A 15,942-nucleotide genomic window follows, 5' to 3' on the forward strand; every position below is an offset into this window, starting at 1 on the left:
CACGAATTTCGTGCATCGGGCCTCTAGTGTAGAGAATAAAAGAGGGCTAAGAGTCTGCATATATACACATTTAAAACAATATGTTTGACTAAAGTACTTGGGACAACATTCTCAGTGGAATTACAAGTATCAATAATATCTCCTTTATTGTTCTCTCCATACTGACGTTTGTAAAGTCTCTACCAATGTATCATGATACTAAGCAGAAAGGATGAACCAGTTTCACAGAAATCAGCTTTGGATGGCCTACATGTCATCATGTTTGCTACCTGAAAGAATATAACCTATCATTGAAAATTGCTTTAATTTCTATTTTACCTAATGCCCTGAGGACATTATTCCTTTGTAGCTCTCTCAAGTGTTTTTTGTTTGTTTGTTTTTCTTAATATCCCTTCTCCCCCTGGAACTATAAATGAAAGCCCCCCACCTTGCTCCTAATTCCATACGGTTTCCCTCCTATCTAAAATCTCTAATTTATAATCTCACAACATAAAATTTTATAACCAATGAATCTTCTTTTTCACCATGGTCTATAAACCTCTGGTATCATTCTTCCTATTTCTCCACAAACACCTTCGGGATCGGTCACGTTTTCCAATATTACTCCTGCTTCAATCATTGATTATTTCAATAATTGTTTAAATGGTTGTTTCAATGCCTTGTCCTATCAGTTCCTTCAACTCCTCAGTGATGTCATACTTCCTCCCAACCTCAGCAACTTGCTTAATGAAGGTCATGATTCAGAGTCACTACTGCTATCCACAGGCTCCAAATGCTGAAGCCAGAAAAGGCAATTGGAGGCTCCCCTTTGTGTGTAATGACCACATGATCATTTCACGTCTTCACACTACCCTCAAGGCAAAAGGTCTAACAACCTTCTGCCCTCCCTTAAAGTCATCTTTTGCTATTAAATGATTTCCCTAGGTGGCTCCCTCCCTTCCTCTCTTACTCCCTCTTTCCTTTCCTTTCCTTCCTTCCTTTCCTTCCTTCCTTCCTTCCTTCCTTCCTTCCTTCCTTCCTTCCTTCCTTCCTTCCTTCCTTCCTTCCTTCCAGATATGTGGGTCTGATCAGTTATATTTTGAAATTCTTTCTCCTAAACATCAACCTTTCTCAAGCTTATCATTGTACTTTGCCTTCATAAACTTAATTCTCCCCAAAGGAGTCTCCATATTCTCTATAAACAATAATTTGCAGATACCCCTCTTGTAGATACCTGTTACACTATCACAAATATTAAGTTGATATACTAATCCTAATAATTTGATTAGTATTAGTTTCTTGGTTTTCTTGATGGTTGCTTTTTCAACTAGAAATTGAGCTATTGGGAGACAGCAACCATGTCTTATTATTTATTTTTCTTGCAGTACCTGAATACCTAGTGCTTTTGTAAGTTTATGAGACATGAAGTGTGTGATCTGCAGTGTATGAGTATTCATTCCTAAAAGTTTTGCACATTATCCTTATATGTGAAACAGGGACAGGGTTTAGAATGATCTTGGCTCTACCCTACTTGTCAATGTCAGTATCATAAAAGTGACTGGTTTAGAGGAACAACAAATAACATGTTACAGGAAGCATTCCAATTTTCCAGTAAGAACTGAGTCATGAAAGAGAGACTATATAGATTTCATAAATAATATAATGCAACCCTTAAGAGTATTGCATTCCAAGACAGGAAGAAACATGAGCCATAGACATAGCCAAATAACTTCAACAATATTTCCCCCCTCCAAAAAGAAAAAAGAAAAATCCTTAATAAGATACCAACTCTGAGATCCCATGGGGTACGTACAGCTGAAGCTTAGACACAGTGGACACATCAGTGAATTCAGTCCTAGTCAACCAATGTTGCTAAAGCCTTTAAGAACAGATAAATTAAAACATGTTTTGCATGGGAAAGTTTTCCCCCGAGTTCCTCATTTTTATATAGGAAATCAATTTGCATCACTGATGATATCATTCATACCAGACAACCCAAAGTTGTTAAGAGGTAATTTAGTTTTATGCTGAAAGCAATTTGGTACTTGTTCTAATTTGTGAGTTTCATTTTGTTTGTTAATGAAAAAAATTAATGAGCAATGGTACTAGAAATACAACTCATCAAAGCCTCGGCAATGTTAGAGAGGTTTGCCATATACTGTACATCATGACCCTGTGCAGCAGGTGCTTGGACCTCCACCTGGGCGGGGCTCTCAGTTTAACAGCATAGTCCAGAACGAAAGGTACAGATGCCCTCACACATACCTTTGCACTGATTTGTGTTCTTGTCAAGAATTGCCTTTGTCGATACAATTTTTCCATACCTGAAGGAGAGAGAGAGAAAAAAAAAGTTATCGTAGCCCAAAGAAGATACTTAAAAACACTAATGAGCATGGGTGTACACACAATGGAAGCAGGAATAAACCAAGGAAAAAGCTCAGAACTCCCATTTCACACCTGGTTGATCTCTTTTCACCAGTTCTTCCGTATAACTGGAGAATGTGCTTCCCTACATAATCACTGGGTGGAGCCTTCAAAAATAAACCTGTCGGGCTGTCATAGGTGGCTGAGAGGGGATTGCCTGTGATTGTAATCAAAGTAAATCGCACTCCATGGATGCTTGGAAAAGCACAGACCTAGTGCCAGGGTGAACAGGGCTTGCATCCAGCTTTGGTGCTCACCTAGTGTTGCAACCCTGAGCAGTTAAACACAACTCCCCCAGGCCAGTCTTTTTATCTCTAAAAATGAGAATTGTAATGATCACCTTTCAGGATTTGGGAGAGTGTTGAGTTGACAAGTTGAGATTGCCTATCAGTGCTCATAGGGTAAATAAACATAAATTTATTTTTTAGTTTCTTATTTTACTACTGAAAATATATTATGTTGTAAGTTAATTAAGGATAAAGACTGAGCTTTGTATTCTCAATGCCTGCCACCAAAGCGAATAGAAGTTAAATAAATGCTTGTTATAAATAAGTAAATTATCCAATGGTACTTCAGCTACAACAAAGTGTCTACCACATATTCATTATTTAATCATCTCTTGCAGATGACCTGCTTTAGGCTTTGTTTTAAAAATATGGGTTACATGAAGAATAAAATTCAATCTCTTTGAGCTGTTCCATGGGGTATAACTGATGGGAATAAAGAAGGTGATTTCCTAAAACCCTGTTCATCTTTAGGATTCCACGAAGGATGATTCTGACTCAACATAATAACACGGAGAAGCTATCACGCAAATTGGGTGCAGTGCTTAATTACTACATCATGCTGCCTCTAAAATAGAGAAGATACAAATATCAAATCTTCTAGTTCAATGAATCTTTATTTATTTGGGAAACCAAGGCAAAATAGTGTTGAGTTAAAATAATATACTGTGACAACAATCTACCATGGCTTGAATCTCAATTAAGCCCCAGTATATTTGGTTGGTTAAACCTTATGTGTTCTTTGCATCATTTCATCATCTATGATAATATGAATCTATTTTAAAATATCGATTTAGATTATTTATTTAAATTTATATGCATCTACTTAAATGTATAACATGATGACAATGGTCTTTACCTCACAGGGTTATTGTGAGCATTAAATGGGGTTACCAAAAGTGCTGATAACAGTGGCTGGCATAGAATAAGTGCTAAGTATTACCTCTTCTTGCAATGACTTTCTTCCTGTCATCTGCTATATAAAATGTCCAGTCTTTGAAATTCTCTAAGATGGGTAAGATGTGAATGGAGGTAAAACTACTGTCCCAAATGGCAGTTTAAAACATTACTACTTGTTTAAGTCCTTTATCCATTTTGAGTTTGTTTTTGTGTATGGTGTAAGTTGGTGGTCTAGTTTCATTTTTTGCATGTATCTGTCCAATTTTCCCAACACCATTTATTGAAGAGACTGTCTTGACTCCATTGTATGTTCTTACCTCCTTTGTCAAATAATAATTGAGTATAGTGGTTTGGGTCAATTTCTGGGTTCTCTATTCTATTCCATTGATCTATATGTCTGTTCTTGTGTCAGTACCAGGCAGTTTTGAGAACAGTGGCTTTGTAATACAGATTGATATCTGGTATTGAGTTCCTGCCTACTTTGTTCTTTTTTCTCAGGATTGCTACAGCTATTTGGGGTCTTTTTTATTCCAGATGAATTTTTGGAGAGTTTGTTCTAGGTCTGTGAAATATGCCGGGAAACCATAAAAATAATAGAGGAATCCACAGGCAGCAAAATCTCAGACAATGCCAAAGCAATATCTTCACCAATACAGCTCCTAGGGCAATGGAAACTAAAGAGAAAATAAACAAATGGGACTACATCAAAATAAAAAGCTTCTGTACAGCAAAAGAAACCATCAACAAAACAACAAGAAAGCCCACTGCATAGGAGAACATATTTGCCAATGTTATCACCAATAAGGGTTTAATCTCCAACATTTACAGGAAACTTATACAACTTAATAAAAGGAATATAAACAACCCAATCAAAAAATGGGCAACGGACCTAAATAGATACTTTTCAAAAGAGGACATAAGGAAGGCCAAGAGACATATGAAAACATGCTCAAAGTCACTAATCATCTGAAAGATGCAAATCAAAACGACAATGAGGTACCATCTCACACCTGTCAGAATGGCTATCATCAACAAATCAACAAATGACAAGTGCTGGTGAGGATGCAGAGAAAAAGGAACCCTCGTGCACTGTGGGTGGGAATGCAGACTGGTGCAGCCACTGTGGAGAACAGTATGGAGTTTCCTCAAAAAACTAAAAATGAAACTCCCACTTGACCCAGTGATCCCACTTCTAGGAATATATCCCAATAAACTAGAAATACCAATCAGAAAGGATATATGCACCCCTAAGTTCATAGCAGCACAATTTACCATAGCTAAGATTTGGAAACAGCCTAAGTGCCCATCAGCAGATGAGTGGATTAAAAAACTTTGGTACATCTACACAATGGAATACTACGCTGTGGTAAAAAAGAAGCAACAGCATGGATGGAACTAGAGAACATTATGCTAAGCGAAATAAGCCAGTTATAGAAAAAATAGATATCACATGATCTCACTCATTTATGGAATATAATGAACAACAAACACTGATGAACAAAAACAGATCCAGAGACAGAGAAGCACCAATCAGATCATCAAACCTCAGAGGGAAGGTAGGGGAGGATGCGGGTAAGGGAAAGAGATCAACCAAAGGACTTGTATGCATGCATATAAGCCTAACCAATGGACACAGACAACAGGGGGGTGAGGACATGAGAAGGGGGGGACAATGGAAGGATACGAACACATATATAATACCTTAATCAATAAAGAAAAAAAATAAATTAATTAAAATAAAACATTACTACTTGGACTACCAAAAATCTTCCCCAAAATATTTGGCAGGTCAAGTTATTTGCTAAAAGGATAATTTCCATTTACAGTATATATTGTTATTTTAAATGTTAGTTACTTCATTAACTAGGTTTTCACCATATTTAATTGCACAAATGCCTATAGGTTCAAAGATTTTGGGGGTTGGTTTAAGACTACTGAAATGTCAATTCCCTCATGGTATCCTACCTTATAATAGAGAAACATGCAAATTGACCACACCTCCGCTACGCCCACGATTGGGCCGGCGGGAGGCTGGGGGCGGGACTCCGGGTGGCCTATCCGGCCTTGAGAAGATCAAGATGGCGGTGCCCAGTCCTCTTAGTTCCGGGAAGATCGCGGCCCCGGGGAGGTGAGGCCTGGCTGCCCAGCCGCTCTCGGGGGTCCCTGGGGAGATCGTCAACCTGGGGGGCGTGGCCGCCCCGCCCAGCCTCTCCCGGGGGTCCCTGGGGAGATCAGCAAAATGAGGGGCATGGCCGGGCCACCCAGCCGCCCCCCGGGGTCCCTGGGGAGATCAGCAACCTGGGGGGGCGTGGCCAGGCCTATCCAGCCGCTCCCGGGTGTCCCTGGGGAGATTGGCAACCAGGGGGCGTGACCGCTCCCAGGGGTCCCTGGGGAGATCGGCAACCCGGGGGGCGTGGCCGGGCCCATCCAGCCGCTCCCGGGTGTCCCTGGGGAGATCGGCACCCCAGGGAGGTGAGGCGGGACTCACCCAGCTGCTCCCGGGGTCCCTGGGAACATTGCAGGCATGTGGTTGCTGAGACCCAGACCAGGCCTCTGGCCACAGATTCATAGCTTTGTGGAGACCTAGGGCAGGGATCTGCCTCATCTGCAGAGAGACAGAGGTTCTGCAGTGCCCCCAAGACGTGGGTGGGCCCAGCCAGGGATCAAGGGGCATGGAAGGACTCCTGGCAGAGGGGCAAGGACCCTCACCCCTGAGGCGGGGGTTGAGGGGTGGTACCACCTCAGTGGAGGGGTGCTGCACTGCAGGGTACTGGACTGACTGATGTGATTCAGAGAAGCTCCCAGTGCTAACCGGCCACGCTCAGGCGGCCTTCACACTTCAGAGGCAGTGACTCCTGCTCCTGACTTGACCCAAAAGTAAGCTCGCTACACCCTGCCCCATGGCAGAGCATGCCTAGGCAGTGAGTGGGAAGCCTTCCACCTGCTTTGGAGAAGGGGGGGCAGTAAAGAATGGGGGGAGAGGAAAGAATGTGGAGCATCCGCAATGAAGAGGTGCTTGAGAAAGAGGCTCGGAAGCCTGACTGGAAGGTTTGTTCTGTTTGCTGGGCGGCTGCCCCTTAGGAAGCGCAAAGAGCATGGCTCTGAGGGCTTCCTGTGTGCTGAGTCAAGTTCCACAGCCAACTGGAATTGGCCTCAGTTTCCTGGTCTGTAAAATGGATTAAGCGTGTCCCAGTTCCTTCACTGAGCTTTGATGGCCAATTGAGATACTATATAAAGAAAATGAGGGAAGAAGTGAGAAAGAAAAGGAAGGACGAGCAACACAAAAGCAAGGCTGAAAGGAACCTGTAAACCCATTGTCACTTAAATAGGGAATATAGTCAATAGTGTTGTAATGATGGTATGATGCCAGGTGGGTACTAGAAATATCGGGGAACACTTTGTAAAGTATATGATTGTCTAACCACTATTCTGTAACTAATATAAAACCTGAAACCAATACAAAATAATGTTGAATGTAAAGAAATGAAAATTGGAGTGAAATTTTTATAAATTTCAAAGTTTAAATAAACGCTGTAAAGGAAGGAAGGTGAGAATAAAAAGTGTTTTTCATTTTGCCACTTCAGTAAAAAGACAGTTGTCTTTATATGGTGCTTTTATACTTTTCTAAGTCATTATCTCATTTTAATTTCCAGGCAACTTAAAGACAAGATAAGTATTCCCTCCACTATTCAAAGAAAGGAAATCTTGGTGTCTGGTCCTAATGATTCAATCGTCAAGCAGGGTTAGTAAAATTTTCTGTGCAGGGTCATATCTATACTAATAAAAGCCTTGGGGGTGATCAGGCCAGCAGGGGAGGGTATTTGGGGGCAATCAGGCCCGCAGAGGAGCAGTTAGGGGGCAATCAGGCCAGCAAGGGAGCAGTTAGGGGGCAATCAGGCAGGTAGGTGAGTGGTTAGGAGCCAGTTGTCCCGGATTGTGAGAGGGATGTCCAACTGCAGGTTTAGGCCCGATCCCTGTGGAATCGGGCCTAAACCTGCAGTTGGACATCCCCCGAGGGGTCCCATATTAGAGAGGGTGCAAGCTGGGCTGAGGGACACCCTCCCTAGTGCACGAATTTCATGCACCGGGCCTCTAGTAATCATATAAGCTCACTCACTCCAAAATTCCTTATCTCCACTCCTTAATCATCCCCCAAAACACATACATCCTATTTTTAAGCTTTATTTCATCCCAAGAGTTTCTCTCTTAGGAAAATAACCTGTAAAATAATATCCTATTAGAACAGTCTCTTTAGTTGACAATGGTTCAAGGTACCTATAATCAGATCCATTAGCTAGTGTAATGTTTGCTAGATTTTGGGGACTCAGGCAAGTAAACATTTGCAAAACTATATGTATCTTACCATAGATAACTAAAAGGGAAAGAAAGGGAATATAGGCTGAAACATTTTTCCCCATACAAAGCACCACTAGTATAGTATGGGAGAACTGAAAACTAGGAAAGAAAAAATATTATAGAACATTTATAACCATCTCACATCAAACACACAAACTCTTAAGACAAAAATCCTTCTTAATTGGTTGCTAAAGCTACTCCTGATTTTTTTTCTTTAAGTACCTTCTATTAATTAAAATTTAGTCCTGTCTTTTAAAGAGGAAATTAAAAATTACTATATCTTATAACGAATAACATTTCACAATGAGACTTTTAACCTGTGGTGTGCATGTTTTCCTACTGTATCATTAGTACAAAGATATCTTCTCCATTACATGTAGTGTAATTAAAAGTGATTAAACATTTTTACAGCCAAAAATAAAATAAAATACTTTTGTGTGGAAAGCATTTGTAGATACCTAAGCAAGCAACTTTTTTCTTAAATAAAAGCACAATTATTTCCCAGAAAATGTTACAATACTACTAAAAATTAAAAAATTGTGTGTGTGTGTGTGCGCGCACACACACACACACACACACACACTCAAAAAATAAATTTCTATTTTTAAAAATATATGTTTATTGGTTTTGGAGAGGAAGAGAGAGAGATAGAAACATATATGATTAGAATCACTGATGGGCTGCCTCCTGCATACTCCATCCATACTGGGGATCTGGCCTGCAAGTCAGGCATGTGCCCTACTGGTAATCAAACTTTGACCTCTTGGTTCATAGGTTCATAGGTCAACCACTGAGCCATGCCGGCTGGGCAAAATTATGATATTTATTGATTTCCTGATTCCTAATTACACTCTAGGCAATCCTTTCCATAGTTTAGAATCACAAAAGAAGGGCACACATCTCGGAGTACCTTACGGAGCCTCTACTCTGACTGGAGGTATAGAAATTTCATTCCTTTGCTTAGTTATAACATTCTGCATTAACAATTATTTCACCAAGCTAGAATGTGCTTTAAACAACAAAAGGAGGTATTTTATGGGCCATGGATTTCAGTCCATGTCTGTACTCTCTCTCGACAAACAGGTACTTTCTGCATCGCTGGTGTTGCTTTCTCCATGTTCCGCAAAGTCAACAACTGAGGTAGGTAAATAAAGTCTAGACCTTTTTTTAATGACACAAAAATCACTGATATAATATCCTTGTGAAGAATTAAGTTAAATCTCTCTTCCCAATGTTTTGTTAAAGTATACTAATCGACTAGAGTAAAAACTACTTCATTAAAGATACATTTTTACATACTCGGAAGGAAATAAATTACTTCTGAGGCAAAAGGTATTCCTAAACTTAAATTACCTTATTTATTTAGTCTTCCAATTCCTAGGATTTGGATTAAGACCTTAAGTGTTCATAACGTTTTTCTTGGTGCCACCCATGAGTGGGAAGCAAAATCTGATATTAGAGGAAAATGTGTGACCAAGCCACTGAACGATGCCTGGAAGTAGACATCGGAGCTCTGGTCCCAGGTGCCCCTGGCTCCAGAAACTCTCAGACAAATCCAATCCACTTTCCTATGCTTCAATTTCCTCCAGCTAGAAGAGATCAAACATTAGCCACAGTCAGCTTCCCTAGGGGTCTCAACTTCTTCGGGGAAACAAATCAATGAAGCGAACACATTTTATATCATAAGTCTTTCCATCTGGGCGTGTAGTGCTTTCTGTAGCCAGTGTCAGAAGCACCTAACACAGAATTGCTAGGACACTTTTCAATGTTAAAATATGCAGCTTCACATCATATCTACATATTCTGCAACTATCCTGAGTACCAATACAGTGACCAAATCCAAAGCAACATTTTATTTAATTCCAAGTGTACTCTGTAAAAACAGTAGCCAATCTAGGATAACTAACCACTTATTAGATTTTGATTGCTCATAATTGACTTTTATAAATTCATGTGTCACGTATCAACTCTTTAAGCAAAGGGAAAAAAAAGAAAGGCTCATGGACACAGACAACAGTATGGTGATTGTCAGAGGGAAGGGGAGTAGGAAGAAGGAAAAGAAGGTAAAGGGGGTATAAATGGTGATGGGAGGAGATTGACTTGGGGTGGTAAACACACAATATAATACACAGATGATGTATTGCAGAAATGTAAAAAAAAAAATTCAAGATAATTTTACACTAGCTTATCAATAAAAGTTTTATATTACACTTTTTAAAGAAACAATCAATTCTTTCTGGCATTTATTCTCTTAAAAAGCATCTGATTCTAACTATATTTGTTGATATACATGGTTATTCCACATACAAGCCTAATTTAAACTAATGGCATCTTTTATTTTCCAAAGTTAAAGAGAAAATAGAGCTATTATGGGTCTATGCTTCATGAATTATGAAGACATCAAATTGATGGGATCTTTCTATAAAGAATTTATTTTTAAATTCTTTTGCTGAATCACCCACTGTGTATATTAATTCAAAAAATACAGACAGAGACTGAAAATAGAGTCTCTGCAGTCAATTAACTCCCAGCTAACTCATTATTCACATGCCTTGTATATTGATACCAAACTAGAAAAAGGTATTACATTTATTTAATGCATGAAACATTATCCTTTTAGAAAATGTGCTTGTTTGCCTACTTCTAGATGGCTCATTCATTCTCTGGCATTTGGAGATGCTAATGTGAAGGCCAAATAAAACAGCTCTTCTAGGTCCACTGAGCCTGAGGACTGCCAGTTTGTGATGGTGGCACTGATGTCCTCCAGCTGCCCTTTGTCTTTCTAAATAATAAAGGTCCTTCAAGGGCAAGCTCCATGTTCTGGCTGCCATGACCACCAGCTATTTCTCCCAAATCGGAACAGCTAATGTGCTCACAGCCTGCATAAAATCACCTAGAATTTACCATTATTATTATTATTATTATTATTATTATTAATTATTATTATTTTACTGTTTCATAACATTGTCTGTTTGTTCCCCAGGAGACTGTCTTTTCAGTAAGACCTTGATTTTTCAGGAGTCCAGATAATATTTTTATTCCTTCTTGATCATCTTCATAATATCCAGTATAGAGCTTCATGTGATATATAGTAAACCTCTATAAAAATCTGTTGATTTTTAAATAGTTTTTTAATGGACCTGACAACTCTTCCAGTTCAGAAACAACTATTAATGATTGGGCTACATTTATACGCAAACACATACACAGCACACACCATTAACTGAGCACCTGCTATGTGCCACTTATTACACAGAGGACATTAGATATTTTACTACAAATTCTCAAAACTACCTAAGTTGATATTGTAATTCTCATTTTTAAGGTAAAAGCTTATAGTTAGTTATATTAAGTTACTTGCCCAGGTTGACATAGATATTGAGTTATATTGCTTACATTTAAACTCAGGTGCATTTGAGTGCAAAAAGTCCCTCCTTTTCCCTTGATATCACACTATCCCTTAAAGCCTAAGAAACAAATGGGGTCATGGAAACATCAAAAAGTCTTGCAGAAGTTGGATATGATTAGTCCCCTAGATTAGTGATTTTCAACCTTTTTTAATCTCATGGCACACATAAACTAATTACTAAAATTCTGTGGCAAACAAAAACATACATTTTTTGCCAATCTGACAAAAAATAGGTATAATTTTGATTCATTCACCTCAGATGGTTATTATTGTGTTGGCTGTTGTCATTTTTTTGACAATCAAAGGGAAAGAGAGGTCAGTGCCACTGACTAAATAGTCAAGTGTTGCATGTTTTAAAAATTCTTGCGGCACAAAAAATGACCACCATTCATTGGAAATAGTGCAGACAGAAATTCATTGTTGATTGTTAGAATTCACTTTGCAAAAACTTATTCTTTAAAGCATCTTAGCTTGTTGCACAGTCTAGAACATCTGTGACCCTAACATCAACTGAACACATGATGGAAAACAGCTTTGCGGCAGAACTTACACTTGCTGTTTAGGGAAGACATCAAACCTCAAATTCTGAAAATCCTGATATCATCTATTGCCTCAATAGTATTATGAAAACACTGAAACAAATGCACAGCGTATGTGATCATTTTGAGGGCTATATTTCAGTAGCAGTGAAACTCTGCTATTTAGAGAACCCTCTTGGTTTCCACTGTACCCCCAGTTCTAAGATGCACAATCATGGCTCTCAAAAAAGTTTTGTGATGGAGCTGTTGCTATTAAAGTAGTAGTTCCCAACCCTGACATAGGTCACCTGGCTTCATTCTAATTTCCTCCCAGGTTTTCTTTGTCACTACCCTCCTCCTCCTCCTCCTCCCAGCTCAACTGACATTTTCTCTCTTCCTCAAGAAGCTCATTTCAATGCTGGTTATGATCCAATAGGCATTGAGCATAGCTCTAGTGAAGAGTGCCTTGTATCATCAATTGTATTAATGATACAAATGCAATATTTTATCCACACTATATTGTATCTTTTCTTATCCTAATATTGAGGATGAGTTCTTCAAGGGTAGGGTAAAAGTTTTATTTATTTTATACCCTTGGCCTTACACACAGGGCTCATCCAATAAATGTTTATTAAATAAATGAATAAATGAGTGAATGCCGAATATCACACCCCTCATCAAATAAGACAACCAGGATGGCAATGAGAATCAAGTATATCTAGGCACAGATACATCTCCCCTTTCCAACATGGCAAAGTGCATAGACTCCTGATAGCGATACATGACTTTTCCTATCTTCAGCACATTCACTTCATTTCATTCAAAAAGAGAGTGAGCTAGAACATCACCCAAGCGCCAAACTAAAAAATAGTCTCAAATATTCTTTCCTGTAAAATGTTTAATGCATTACATTATTTTAAATCTACAAAGACACTCAAGGAAAAATATTGGCATACAATACTGAAAGAGCAGCCACTCTAAGCTTTTTAATGAATACACAGTTTTTACTACTGGTATGAGGAAGTGCCTAATGCTAACAACTCGATGCGTTATTTCCCAGGGAGATTTGTCTTTAAAAGAATGATCATCTTGAGCTGTCTGTGGAATCTTTCTGAGCTTCATAACATTTAAAAATGCATTTCTGTAATTAAGTAATATAAGAACGCCACTGCTTCATTTAAAATAATTAGAACTCACAAAGGGGAAACTAGACAAAACCATGTAATAGAGCAAGAAGTAGTCCAATGAAAGTCATTTTCATTTTTTAAAAGCTCACATGTACAAAAAGCAGAAAAGATAAAAATCAAGCCCAATTTTAATTTATATGAACCCTTTTCTCCTTAATTCCAAAAAAAGTATACAAGAACATACCCAAATGAATGAGAACAGTTATTTTTGTCAACACATTGATCTCTCTGCATTAAATTGTGAGAAGTATATTGGATAAAACTGTTCTGTGTCACCCCAGAAGATTCAGTCCTTGTGGAACTACTGCCGGAAGCCCATTGTCTAATGGATATCCAATTGATTCATGCTACCATAAATCAATGGCATAGTCCAATTACCTATTTGCGATTATTTGAAGATTATATGTTCTCTATATTATCAATAGTATTTTTACATTTTTATATAAATATATAACTGCCACACTAGGTAAGTGAGAACACAATAAAATGATGCATTTTAAGTATTCTACTATATGCTTATAGTAGACAGTCAAAACTGTAGTTGGTGGGATGATGCTCAATCTTTTAATTACCAAATGGTCAGAAAATGTAGACTGATGTTATAAATGATGTTGAAAAACATAAAAAGGTAAATAGATTGCAAAATTCTTACAATACTGTCTCAATTATCCGTGACTTCTGGTTCATTTGCCTTTATCCTTCCCACTCTTACCGCAGGTGTACACAGACACACACCCCTAAGTTCATTTCTTTCATTCCTGTGGGAAAACTGTTTTGCATGACAAAGAACACACCTAGCATACTTTTTTGGTCTGTGCCCTTTGGAAAGGTCATATATTAAAGGGAAAATGCAAAAAAAAAAAAAAAATTCAACAGCTCCCCTCATGCCAGGAATGTTATCATGCCTTGTTACAGATTATTTTTATCTGAGCAACTCTTATTTAAGAAAACTTGAACATATTGCCTCTAACTTCCACTTACAAGACTGCTTATGATACTCTCAGTGTAACATAATGTCTATATTATCACAACCCAAAGCCTTGTTTTCATGCTTTCTTGAAACACTATGAATCTCATGTTTAAGCACAGATCAGGTGCTATCTATAATAATAAAAGCGTAATATGCTAGTTAGACCAGATATCCTTCTTGACGTCTTTCTAGATGACCTTCAGGGCAAAGCCGGGGCTGCCAGGGAAGCCTGGGTCCCAGGTGCCAGAGGGAAGCCGGTGCCGGCAGCTGGTGGAAGGAAGGCATACTCTTGCATAAATTTCATGCATCAGGCCTCTAGTAAATAATATTTAAGGGAAGACTCAATGGTTTATATATATTTATGGAGCGAAGAATATGTACATTTAGAAGAAACACAATAAACATGTGATGTTGTGGTAATATTCCTCCTGAAAAGATAAAACCAGCTATTCTTAACTGTGGTGTAAATAAGAAATGAAGAAACTTATGAAAGTGAATCACTTACTGACAAATGCATTCTTGCTTGATTAATTTTTTGCCTTATTTTATGTGCTTATTGTGCTTTAGAGTCCATTACAGACATTATATACACCGAAATTAACTCTTTATTATCATTATATGTATTACGCTACTTAACTGGGTTGTGGAATCATCTCAGCAAAAAATAAATAAAAAAAAAATCCAAAAATACTTTTGTTTTAATAGTCCTTTAGCCCTCCACAATGCTTAATAGAACTCATTTATACTATGTGAGTCAGGGAAGATAGTAAGCTCAGTTTCTCTTTCTAGTCTCCATTCTCATCACTTCCCATTTTGAGCCCTCAAATACAGCCAAAAGTTGATTACTGTTAGTTTCTAGGGTGTTCCCTGCTATCATGAATACAATCCCATCAGCCAAGAATTGTCTTTCTTTCCTTCTGCCCCTCTACTCACAAGTTCCTTTGCCTACCATTTTGATTATCTCTCCTAGACGGATTTCACTCATTTTCTAGATATATCAGGAGCATCTCCTCCCCCAGTGTTTCTCCACCACAGCACTGTCCCCACTGCATGGTAAGCACAGGTTTATTTCTGAGAGATCCTTGAGAACAAAAATGACTTCCTTGTTTGTATCACCCAAACACAGTACAGAAGACAGCAGAGGACAAGCGTCCAATAAAAGCTGATGAACAGACAATGATGAAGATGCTAATTCCTATGTAACTAATCAGCTTAAAAGATAACTTAAACTTGATTTTTTCCTGCTATACCCACATCATATGAAATCACTAAATAAGCAGTGTTTCTTTTTCCTTGTATTAAAAATAGTTTATTAGAATGCTCATTAATAGCCTAAAACTGGAAACAACTTAAGTGTACAAAAGCAATGTAATAGACAAATACACTGGGTTTATTCAAACAATAGAATACGATACCACAATGGGAGTGATAAACTATAGCAACAATAGCAATGAGTCTCCAAAGTTGAGCAAGATGGACAAAAGTATGCATTAAGTTATTCTATTTATATGAACTGATGTATTGGAAATCAGAATAGCGGCTATCTTTGGAACTAGTAACTAGAAGGGACGAGAGGGGGGTTTGAGAGCTGGTCATGTTCTGTTTCATGAGGTGACTGCTGGTCATCCGGGCATGTTCAGGTTGTGAAATACACCAAGAAGCTGTACAGTGATAATTATTTCAACTTACTATCATATAGTATTTTTCAATAAAACCTTCAGAAAATAATAGCATTGGTAGCAAAAGCTAATGACGTGTGTTGTTGTTTTTTTTCAATGAAGAGGAGACACAGACATGGAGCTGCAAGAAATACTTCCCATCCATCCATTCTCTACAGTTATGTTTGAAATCTCTAAAATCTTTCATTGCGACCCATTTGTCACAGAGTGAACAAAAAATAAATATACAAATAAAG

The 15,942-nt window shown here is 38.3% G+C and overlaps 1 protein-coding gene across 9 annotated transcripts in view; it reads right to left on the reverse strand.

The window, feature by feature from the left end:
• Window positions 1–15,942, reverse strand: part of RBMS3 (RNA binding motif single stranded interacting protein 3) — a gene marked incomplete at its 3' end in the record, with an annotated part of 632,486 nt that overhangs the window by 432,253 nt on the left and 184,291 nt on the right. For all 9 annotated transcript variants that reach the window (XM_079795310.1, XM_079795314.1, XM_079795312.1 and 6 more), the window contains exon 3: window positions 2,245–2,303. In XM_079795310.1, the coding sequence (XP_079651436.1) occupies window positions 2,245–2,303 (59 nt within the window). The remainder of the gene's footprint in view (window positions 1–2,244; window positions 2,304–15,942) is intronic.

Source organism: Cnephaeus nilssonii (genome assembly GCF_951640355.1).
Source record: "Cnephaeus nilssonii genome assembly, chromosome: 17".
In the NCBI taxonomy this organism is placed as follows: Eukaryota; Metazoa; Chordata; class Mammalia; order Chiroptera; family Vespertilionidae; genus Cnephaeus; species Cnephaeus nilssonii.